This window comes from Mytilus galloprovincialis, chromosome 1, assembly GCF_965363235.1.
Source record: "Mytilus galloprovincialis chromosome 1, xbMytGall1.hap1.1, whole genome shotgun sequence".
Taxonomy (NCBI): Eukaryota; Metazoa; Mollusca; class Bivalvia; order Mytilida; family Mytilidae; genus Mytilus; species Mytilus galloprovincialis.
The window spans coordinates 13,550,385-13,562,898 of record NC_134838.1 but is presented as its reverse complement, the minus strand read 5'-3'; the positions used below and the strand labels follow the sequence as shown (position 1 = coordinate 13,562,898).

The 12,514-nt window shown below is 31.7% G+C and overlaps 1 protein-coding gene across 2 annotated transcripts in view; it reads left to right on the top strand.

Moving 5' to 3' along the window:
* Positions 1-12,514, top strand: part of LOC143066193 (uncharacterized) — a 37,047-nt gene extending 24,533 nt beyond the window's left edge. The window contains exons 12-18 of one of the 2 annotated variants that reach the window (XM_076239208.1): positions 114-272; positions 958-1,140; positions 1,784-1,871; positions 2,570-2,654; positions 3,774-3,845; positions 9,044-9,233; positions 10,043-12,514. In XM_076239208.1, the coding sequence (XP_076095323.1) occupies positions 114-272; positions 958-1,140; positions 1,784-1,871; positions 2,570-2,654; positions 3,774-3,845; positions 9,044-9,233; positions 10,043-11,169 (1,904 nt within the window). In that variant the 3' untranslated portion in view covers positions 11,170-12,514. The remainder of the gene's footprint in view (positions 1-113; positions 273-957; positions 1,141-1,783; positions 1,872-2,569; positions 2,655-3,773; positions 3,846-9,043; positions 9,234-10,042) is intronic. The other variant, XM_076239209.1, reaches the window with a different exon arrangement.

Here is a 12,514-nt window from a genome sequence, read left to right as displayed (position 1 = left end):
AGCTATTGTAAAGGAATTTTTAGATATATTTAGTGTATTTTCTAATATATGTATCATGTTCTTAAAAAATAAAGTAGGTTTGTACAATTTATTATATTTTTCTTGCGTTGCAGTTCCTCAAAGGCCAACAAGTGTATCGATGCAGGATCGGGATAAACAATCGATAACAGTTGTCTGGGCAAGACCACGACCTTGTGAACGTTCACCTTTCGTAGAATTTTATATTTTATATTGGTGCCAAGCGGATGAAAAAGGCACTGAATGTTTATTGGGTAAGAATATAAGATTATGGTAAATAACGTAAAGATGGAACCAATAAAGGTGGTGTGACTTTTTAGGGATCTTCAGTTGCTAAAAATAGTTTTTCACTATTAAAACACCCTCTAGTTTGCCTGATTTTCCAATAGAGAAAATTCGACGTGGCACGGGAATCTGATTTTTGACACGACATGCTTTTACAATATTTAAAAGGAACAATGTTTATCGATTGTAAAATGAAGAAATTATAAAATTCGATACAACAAGTTTACTTTCCTATTATTTTCAAAAGATAATACGTTATAAAGCTATTGAATTAAACCGTCTGTGAACTTCGATTGTCTAGATGCATAAACTACGTTTCAAGGACCAAAAAGATGAAACACACTCCTTATAATAACGCTATGCTGTTTTTGAAGTATGATCTTATTTTTTTGTAACCTTACTACATACAGTACAATGAATTTTTTATCAAATATTCACTGATATCACACATTTATTTTCATGGAAATTACCCTTGAATTGTCGTTACCTGATACACTACGTCCAGACCTCAATAGTGTCATACATAAACTTTACTTCTTAATGTTTATATAATACAAAAGTGAGGAGATTTGGTATGCTTACAATTATACAACTATGCACCCAAGCTCAAATGTAGTTAATAAAGTGAAATGACACCATATGTGCTTTATTTAGGTACAAATTCTTCCACGAGAATCAACTCATCTATAATTAAAGTAGAAATGCAATATACAATAAGAAACCTCAAAAGTGGAACGAGGTATGTCGTTTGGTTAATGGCAGTGTCGTCTGCTGGAAAGCAAAGTCTTGAAGGGGAGAAAAATTATAATGTTACAACAATGGATTCATTACAGTCTGGTAAGTTTCTTAAAATTATTCACAACCTTTGCATATATATCTAGTCAAAATTTGATAGAGTATTTTACTTATTTCCCGGAGGAATTAACCCACTTTAAGTACGATAGAAAACCATATGGCAAAAAAACAGTTTGGGGTTCGTGTTGCTTATTCTTTAGTTTTCTATGTTTGTGTCATGTGTACTATTGTTTGTCTGTTTGTCTTTTTCATTTTAGCCATGGCGTTGTAAATTTATTTTCGATTTATGCGTTTGACTGTCCCTCTGGTATCTTTCGTCCCTCTTTTATTGTCAAATAAAATTCCACAAATCACCATAGTAAGCCCAATAACCAGACAAAAAGCATTGCATACATTTGTAGAACTAAAAATGAAAAGTACAGAAACGGATAAATTGTACGTACTTTTCATAGATATGCATACCGAAAATTATTTTTGATACACAGTATTCATAGATAATTATAGAGCAAATGATCATTGATATACGATCATACACAATGTTCATAGATATGTATAGAGAAAATTATCATTGGTACGCATTTAAAATCATAATTATGTATAACACAAAATATCTATTATAAGGTACTAATGAATCTAGCTGTTTTTTATGTAGATTTAGCTTATTTGAAAAGCTTTTTATTTGCAGATACAGGTGACAACAACTTAGTAGTTGCTATTGTCTTACCAATAATAGCTTTAGTGATAGTTCTATGTCTACTTACAGCAGAGATCAGGTATTCATTTTATGATTTTTCTCAACAAATAAATCTAGAGCTGTTGAAATAGAGTTATTTTCTTAGGTTTTGTTTTTGAAATTTTGATTTGTGTTTTTGAACTTTGACACATAGGTAAATTTCCATTCGTTTGATGCGTCCGAGCTTTTAATTTTTGCCGTGTGATAAGAGACTTTCCAACTGAATTTTACTTGGAGTTCGTTTTTTTCGTTATTTTAATTTTTACTGTTCCCTCGAAAAAGAAAAAAAGAATAATAAGTAACCAAAAGCTATCGAATGCAAGCTGTAAATATGAAAGTTACAGTGCAATGCGCAATGTTTATAATATATAAATCCGATAAACAAGGCTGATATTAACTGTTGGAATCTCCCTGAAAGTAACTGCAAAACATTTCCAACCATTTTACAGATTCAGATTCAGATTCAATAGTTTATTAAAGTCTCACCACATACAACATGATTAAAACAAGATACAATTATAAAATTAATTATACAACCCATTTATCATTCACTTCGTTATTAATTTTTATTTACTCGAGCGTAACTGATTAGTCTTTTGTAGACGAAACACGCGTCTGGCGCATAAACAAAAATTCAATCCTGGTATCTATGATGAGTTTGTTTTCGTAGTTCTTACACATATTTGAAAGTCGGTACTTTCTAAGTCAAATGCATACATACTGGATTGTACTTAACAGGTGTCATATGTGTGGAAAGATCAAAGAAATGTCAAGACCATATGAGATAGACGTACCATCCATTCATATTAAGGATACTACTTTGGTAAGATTCCCCTATAAATACATAGATACAATACTGTAGTTGTAACTAGAATTTTGAATACACCAAACCAGGCACTTTTTTTTTTATGAGAAAACAGGCTATATATGCCCTCAATTTTAGAATTCATTTATACATTTATGAAGGATTCAAAATTATCAGGAAAATGGTATGTTCAACAAGTATTTATTTAGTAGTTCTGCCCCTTTCAACTGATACCTCAATTACGTATATGCTCCTCGAGATATGCTCATAAATATATATGCTTCAGAGTTTAAGGTTAACACCTGTGCGCAGGAACTATTTTGTTTTTCCTATGTGCTACTTTCCAGTATGTTCTTTTCCGATTAGGTGGTACAAAATCTTATAAGGTAGATCCGAATATTTTTGTAGGGAATTCCGCCAAAGCCTTGCAGTGAGGAGAGAGTTTATCTTTGCTCCGTGATTCCTTTGCCTGTTTTGTTTTGTTTTTGTTCTACATGTACTGATTTTGCGTCATGGATGTAACACAAACTTTTGTTTTTCTATTATATGTGTGTTAATATTTGTGCTTCAAGCAAAACACAACTTAAAATGAAAATTTCTTTATGGAAAATAATTAAAAATACAACATTGCAGAATATAACGTATTTATGTAATGGTCATTTTGACCTTTAAGTTATGTGAATTATAAAAATACCAGTATAATAAAAATACAAACATTAAACTTAATAATTAAAGGGTTATTGAAATTAGAGTTTGGATATCAATTGTGATATAGTTATTCAAGTTACGACAGTATCTGTTTATATTTTCATCCTGTCGTTAATGAGGTTGACATTTATAAATATTATAACATAAGGTAACCTGTTGTATTTATGTAGGGAGTTTGTTTTTCTCTAAAACATTTAAAAGACTGATTGAACATACAATGAGTTATAGAAATAAGAAGTTGTGGCATGAGTGCAAATGAGACAACTCACCATCCTAATCACAATGTGCAAAAGTACAGATTTATTTTCAGTCACCATTATGACCTCTTACCAAGGTCATTATAGTCTACCATTGCATTGCAACAATTCAAACGACCTTAATTATCAGTTATCGAAAGTTAATCCCATTTTTGTCCTACTTTTCTTGCAGAGAGACAAAGGTGGAGTATACAAACACTGTAGCATAAATAGAGGTTTATATGGACATGACAATAAATCTCTGGTATGTTACGTCACATTTATTGTTTATTTTAACTTTTGTTTAAATATTGATGTTATTATAATGGAATGGTATGCGACTGCCATACAAGCTTACGGAAGCCCTGGAGTGCCATGCAAAAAAAATATTTCAACTTGTGCGCACAAGTTACCAACTTGCGCGCACAAGTTACTAACTTGCGCGCACAAGTTACTATCCGTGGAAGCCCTGGAGTGCCATGCAAAAAAAAAAATTTCAACTTGTGCGCACAAGTTACCAACTTGCGCGCACAAGTTACTAACTTGCGCGCACAAGTTACTATCTTGCGCGCACAAGTTACACAACTTGTGCACACGAGTTATACAACTTGTGCGCACGAGTTATTAACTTGTGCGCACGAGTTGTACAACTTGTGCGCACAAGTTACACGTGATCTTATAGACATGCGCTGTTTTGCTAAAGAGACTACTTTATGGAACGCCATAGCTGCCGAATACAAAGATATGTTTATATAAATGAATGCACATACTTTTCAATATCTGCACATGTTTTTTATCTGTGTATACACATACTTTTCATATATATGAACATAGTTTACTTTATATGCACTTACCTTTTATAAATATATGCACATACTTTTCCTACATATGCACATCGTTTACCTTATATGCACATACTTTTCCTACATATGTACATATGAATGTACAAATGTAGTTCTGCATGTGAATACTTTTCTCAGTATATATGAGCATAGTTTGTCAACGTGAGAATTACAATTCATATTATGCTTTTCTGTTGTTTTTTTCAAACTGAACTAAGGGTTCCAATATCATAAAAAGAATGTTTATTAAGAATTTCTAAATGATGTATGTTGTTCAATTAAGCAACTTTTGAAATCATTTTCATATGAATGCAATACTATTTTGGTATGTATTATGGTATGGCGCTGTTGTCTTCATCTATAGTCACTTGCTTTAATGCCATAACTTTGTATTTTGTACGAGTCGTTTGTATTACATTTTAACACAAGGATTATTATCACTAATGGCGTGTTGAATTCAGTGGTGTTTGTCCCAACAATTCAGTGATAACGGATCACAAGATTTATTAATGCATTTAGTTTGGTTTCCGCACTCTGTCGTTAATTTGCCAAAATTATTGAAATCCACACACAATGTTAATAATCACACAAAGTTAGGCCGAGTTAGAATTTGGGCAGTAATTTTTTGGACAATTATGCCCCTTTATAACTTGGAAAATTGAAAATTTTAAGCGGGGGTATTCGTGTTTCAGACTTTTTTTTGATACAGGTTTTATGTTTTATTAGTAAAAACATTAGTAAGAGCCGAACGCACTTTGTCGGTGTGGGAATAATCTATAAACAGTGAATGTAATATGTCATAGAGTGAGACAAAGGTATTTCTGTCCAGCGATGGCGAAAACTATTTCTATAGAGCTTTATATTCGGTATTAAGATAGAATATCTGGATGCTTCATACTTTGTTTGTAATAGCCTTATGTTTCGAAGTTTCCGTCTGTCATATGTTCTTTGGTCTTGACCTATTATAAATGGTACAGCGACTGGTTGAACAAAATTATAGTTTTTTTGTCCTGTGAATTTCTCCCTTTTTATGAGTGATCAATGTTAAAATTAAGTTATTATGTACGTTTCTCAGATGTAATAACGCAGTAGGTCAACTATATGTGGCACATTTTCATGATTCATAATTCTTTGGTCAATGTTAAATTTTTTCTATAAAGAGGGTATAAGAATGGCCCACTGAATTTCTTGATGTCTTTAACAAGATGCCTATTATCAAAATGTTAATCACAATCCAAATGTAGATATGTCAAACGTATTTAAAGGGGCCATACTTGCTCGAACTATCCAGGGTTTTACATTTGCAGTAATATCAAGCTGGGCCCTTGGGCCATTTTATCAATTTGATAAGTAATTTTATATTATATCTTAAAGAGACATTAATATTGATAGAATCATGTATTCATTGTCAAGTTGTAAGCTTTTGAAAATTGGGGGTCGGGTTGGAGTAATGTATCTATCTTGAATTTTTCTCTTTGTATACGAAAGTAATTATATATATATAACTTCGTTAAAATATTAAAAAAATAAACTGTTTTCACAGAAATGGTGATGTAACGCCTTTTTGTAATTTTGAAAATGCAAATGTTGAAACCAAAATAGCAATACTTTAACATGTAAGTTATGGAAATATTCAAAGTTGATGAACCACGACTGAAAGTACATGGCTGAACAATATCCATGGAAATGTGCCAATATACAACTACATACAAAATACCATGGACTTATCATAAGTCATTCCCTTTAAACAAACATAAACTTGTAAACTATGTAAAAGTTTCAATGTCAATGAACCATGATGAGGGGTGGGCTTATAACCTCCATAGAAATATGACTTAATTGCAAGTGCCAATAAATTTTCAAAGTCAATAGACAATTACTGAGGGGACAAGGCCAAATATTATCTATGGAAATGAGATGTTCCAATACTTATACAACTGCATAAAACATACTAGACCTAATCACAAACTAATACATTGCGAAGCCAACGCCGACGCCGTAAAAACAAAATGTATACGTATTGAAAAGCTTTAAAAAGGTGTGAATATCAAATATGATATGACTTGCTGCAGTTCTAAATTATGATTTGTCTGATTTACTCTGCATTTCTTGTTTTGCGTAGCGTTTTATAGTTTTTTACCTTTGTGTATGAGCTTTATCAAATTAAGTAGAGGCAAAGTTAAATTAGAGTGCAGCAAAATAAAATGGAAAGATGGAAGGACAGACGGTAAAACGGAAGGTCAAGGGTAATACATGTATAATGCCCCCATACGCCTATCGGCATGGCATAAAAAATTAACCCGTCTTTGGTCCTTTCTATAACATCATAATAATAGAAAACAATTCACACTTTGAGATCTAAGACTATACTGAATACTTTGAAAACACATTAAAATTGGTAAAGAAAATGGCAATTTAAATTAAGTTTTATAAGAATGCATTTTTACAACTTTTGACCCGTTAGTGGTAATGTTCCAGACCATACGAGTATTTGGACCGTACGCGTACGGTCCGGACCGTATACGTATACTGGTCGGACCATACGCGTACGGTCGCACCGTATGAGTATACGCGTACGGTCCAGCTGACCATACATGTTTTGGGATCATATGGGTTAAATTCAAACAAACATTTATCAAAATCTTTATTTTTCGTTATATAAATTGTTATAATTACATTTAGATGGATAAAGTGAATAAGTGAACAATTGAAATTAAATATTTGTTTATCCGATAATTTTATTTTGTTACTCAAGGTGACACTGGTTTCCACAGAGAACGTCATATTTTTTTTACATTAACATTTTTTGTTCATGCATGTTCCTTTGCATATGCATTTTTTTGTAAAGTTCCTAAATATTCTATAACTATTGTTCTCCCACTCAGATAGTTTCAATGAGCATACTGGGCTGCTATTAATGAATTACTGACATGCTAAATACAGGAGATTAACAGATTGAATAAGCGTGATTTTTTTTAAATAGTTATAATATGAAAAGTTTTTATTTCAATTTCTATTGAACTTTTTATATTAATTTCAGATATAAGTTATGTTGATCTGCCATATACATTTGTATCAAATAAACTTGTACAACTTCTTAATATTAGTCAGACCGTATGCGTATTTCGAAAAAGTACGCATACGGTCCAGACCGTACGCGTACGGTCCAAATACGCATACGGTCTGGAACAGTAATAATCCTTGTGTTAAAATTTAATACAAACAAATCGACTCCTTCAACGTTTTGACATGAAAACCAAGTGACTATAGATGAAGACAACAGCGCCATACCATCATGCATACCAAAATAGTATTGCATTCATATAAAAATGATTTCAAAAGTTGCTTAATTGAACAACATACATCATTAAGAAATTCTTAATAAACATTCCTTTTATGATTTTGGAACCCTTAGTTCAGTTTGAAAAAAACAACAGAAAAGCATAATATGAATTGTAATTCTCACGTTGAAAAACTATGTTCATATATATATATATACTGAGAAAAGTATTCACATGCAGAACTACATTTGTACATTCATATGTACAATAAGTCTGTGCATATATAGAAAAAAAAGTATATGCATATGAGGATAACTAGGTGCATATGTAGGAAAAGTATGTGCATATAAGGTAAACGATGTGCATATGTAGGAAAAGTATGTGCATATATTTATAAAAAGTAAGTGCATATAAGTAAACTATGTTCATATATATGAAAAGTATGTGTATACACAGAAAAAAACATGTGCAGATATTGAAAAGTATGTGCATTCATTTATATAAACATATCTTTGTATTCGGCAGCTATGGCGTTCCATAAAGTAGTCTCTTTAGCAAAACAGCGCATGTCTATAAGATCACGTGTAACTTGTGCGCACAAGTTAATAACTCGTGCGCACAAGTTGTATAACTCGTGCGCACAAGTTGTGTAGTTGAAATTTTTTTTTTTGCATGGCACTCCAGGGTTTCCGTACAAGCTAGCTAAAACCCCAGGCTAAATTCGCTAACTTTCTACACGAAAAAATGCGTGTACCGAGTCCGGAATATGACATATGTTGTTCATGCGATTAAATGCCAAGAGCTTTTAGTTTGGCCATTTGATTATAGGAACTTTCCGTTATGACTTTTGCTCGGAGTCCAGTATTTTTTTTTATTGTAATTTTTATACACTTGATAAATGCAAAACTGTTCCTTGATTCAGTTTAGGTATTTCTCAACTTCTATTATATTGAAAAGATATATAAAGGCTCAACAGATAAAAGGTTAATAAGACTTATAATGTTAAAGTTTATATACTACAGTACTGGTGAACCTGTGTACAGAAATTACTTTAATTTCAAAATATATATTAGTTTAATGATCATGTGGTTTTAGTCAATTAATGGCAAATGTTGCACTATGGATTCATATCAACTTCATGTATACCAAATGCTCGTGGATTTCGTCGGTGGAGTTTAGAACCAGGAATTTAAAATCACAAAAACTGTGATATAGGAATATATGCAGATTTTTGCAAATCCACGAAATTTGATACCCGTGAGAATAAATGAATCCAATTACAAATATACGCTTTCATATTGATAAAATGTTTCATATGTTCTCTTGTAATTATGTTTTAGGACATTTTAAACGAGCAAACCAAGAATCCAGTAAATGCAATTAGTGAATGTGTGTATAATGAGGAACAGAATAAAAATAGTTCTCACAGTCTGGTTGATATCTCAGATGAACAAATTCTTGTGGCAGACTACTTAACCATGAAAGATTTACATGCAGTTCATACTATGGATCCTGCTATACCGAACCAAGGTAGGTTTTATTTTAATACGACGGAGGTATGAAACTGGTACATTAGCTTAATTGAAAAGAAGGAGACTCGAAAACGTCCATTACTAAAGAGTTGTTAAACACAAACATATTTATAAAAATAATGTAGACATAATTTGAAAACCTTACTCCTTAGTTCACACGGAATAAGAAAGATTTATGATTGTCTATAAGATATTTCAAATAGTGAATTTTAATTTAACCATTTAAATCATATTTGGGTGACATTTGATGACATTTTAAGGTATTGATATTGTTATTTCATAAAAAAAAAAAAAAAAAAAAAAAAAAAGTAGCAATAATCTTTCAATGAAGAACACATTATGTTATTAAGATCTAGACAAATGTCTTTTTCAAGATCTCCACATTATTCGAAGGTGTTTTCTAAACATCGAAACTAAAGTGCAAGAAAACAATTATTTGCTAATATAGTTAAGAAAATGTGGTGTGAGTGCTAGTGAGACATTTCTCCATCCAAATCATAAAAACCTTTCCTATTAGTATGATCTATAAATGCTAGGGATTTTCGTTCAGCTTTGATATATCCATTAATACGTGGCCATACTAAGTGAAAATATAGGTGCTTCGTCCGATTTCACATGCCACTCTCACTATATTGTTAAGAAACTCTTGCAAAAATTCCTTGAAGATTCTGCAGTTGTCTTTTGGTTTCAGAATATCCACTCCTACATTACATACGTTCAAGTTCAAGTTGACCCTTTTCAATTAAATTTAACAAAAAACTTGTAAACATTGTCCTTTTTTATGTAGATATATTATTTTCATTTAAGGAACTTCACAAACACTAGATGATGTAACACCAGACAATTCTTCGAGTGCATTGATTTCGTTGATTACTGTTACATATCCAGCCAGTCCACCTAAAGAGAAAAATGAAACTGATTGTCTGACCGACGAATATTCCATAAAGCTAGATGAGCTACTTGAAAACAATTTCAATGGGTCAAATTCAAGTGTGTCAAAAGATATTACAGGGGAGTCTGAGAATATAAGCAGCTATGTATCACATCCTTTACCCACGTCAGTGATAGCTATGTCAGAAGTGGAGTCTGAGAATATAAGCAGCTATGTATCACATCCTTTACCCACGTCAGTGATAGCTATGTCAGAAGAAAAAAATAAGGACGAGAACACAGATGCTGCTATTCCAAAGAAAACACCAACAGTAATAGTCTCAAATAGTGAATATGTTTCTATGAATACTATTTGCGACCAAAACGCAAGTTCTGGGATAGGAACATGCTCCTATCCTTTTAGTTTTAGTTGTTCAACAGACACTTCATTGGCTATCCAGGCAACCAGTTATACCGTCTTGGCCTATAAGCATAAAAAACCACTTACCTTACAGATTTATCCTGGAAGTTTTAACTTGAATAAATCGTTAGAGGGAAGTCCAGAAAGTCTTAGTTCATCCGAATCCATATCAAGCGTTGAAGGAATAGATTTTCCTGATAAATACATTGATGGTAATACTACGCTCAAAACTAGTGACAGCATTGACTACTCTTTACTACGTAACTATACTGTTACATCTCCTCGTATTTCCCCCGTAGATACCCCACCGGTATTAATGAATAATAATTTAAGAATGCGTTTTAATGGGTATGTTTTTGATATCAACAACCCGAAACAAACAATCCAAAATAACTTCTTAAAGCAAATGTCAGATGGCGAACTACAAAATAGATCACAACAGATGACTAATATCATTTTTCCAGTGTTAGATAATTTGCGTGGTGATACCGAAGTGGTTCCAGAAATATCTTATGACAATAATGGCAATGACATTACAAATATCACCAATAACGGAGGATACATTCAGCATAGTGCTTTACAGAAAGGTAACAGTAATGGCAACAATTTATGTGTCATAAACGTTCAAGATGAAATAATATGATTTTATGTTATTAGATGGAGATCTAATTTCATAAGCGATTGACAAATGGCCAGATAACTTATCACAAATGTTATGAAAATATATTTGCAGCAAGATATCATTTGTTTAACAATTCCGAATTGGTGCTAGTTGTTGATACATGTGCCTTACTGTGTGTGGTCTCTAAGTAATGGTATCCATCATTTATCATTCATCCAACATTCATCAACCATTATCACCATTCATCATTCATCATTCATCATCGATGATCATCGTCCATCATCCTAACTATCATCGTCGTTGATGTCATCGTCATCGTCGTCTTCATCATCGTCATCATCACCACACATTTACGTAATTTCCCTCCGTTTTTGTATAGCTTTGTTTGGTTTTGAACCCATTTATGAGGTTTAAACATCGTAATATTACTGTTGCCCTTATTTGTTTTTTGTGTGGAAGTTTGACAAATTTTCTAATTTATCAATGGAAAATTAAATAAGGATAATTATTTTATTGATGGTGTAAGTACCGATACATTAACTAATAAGCATTCATTTTACACATGGGGACAGCTCATTAACAGGGTTTTGACCAGGTGCTAGAAAATAAAAATAAAAAAATACAAATACAGTGTGCCCGAAGCACTTTTTGTGGTTTTCCTTTATCAGGAATGCTCAAATCTAAAACTTCAAAAGCTGAGGACAAATAAGCGTTATGACCTTCAGGGATATACAAAGAATAACCAAATGTATTCAATGTTTACATTGGAAGTCATATTTCATTATATATTATATTTCTTTTTTTTTCATTTTCATTTGTATAGTATCATTTTTATTTTGTATTTTTTTGTAACTTTATAAATAGACAATCAAGGACATGACATATATGTTTTACTGCTTTTAAGAACTTTCGTCTTGAATTTTTGAATGATTGTCCATATTTTTGTCATTGCTCAGACTTGTAAATATTACAGGTATTAGTATTTTAGTGTCTGTTACTTTTACTATGTTTTAAGTTTCAAATTGTATTCTCATGGACGAATTTAAAAGTGCTATTGATTTTATGTTTACTTGCGTGTCAAAAGCTAAAAGCAGTGTATTCAAAATATTTTGCCACAGACCATTTTAATATTAAAAATAGTTAAAAATAAAAGAAAATAACTATTTCCAAAAACTACTATTTCACTGAACGTTCACCAACATGTATTTCAAATAGACATTCCAAAGTGGCGGAAATAGTTTGTTAATATTGGTTTAAGTATCAATTATACATGATCGTGTATTGTCTTTGTAACAATAATCTATAAATGTTATGGTTATATTTAAAGTATAATAGTTTATTTTTGATGATGAAACTATAAATATTT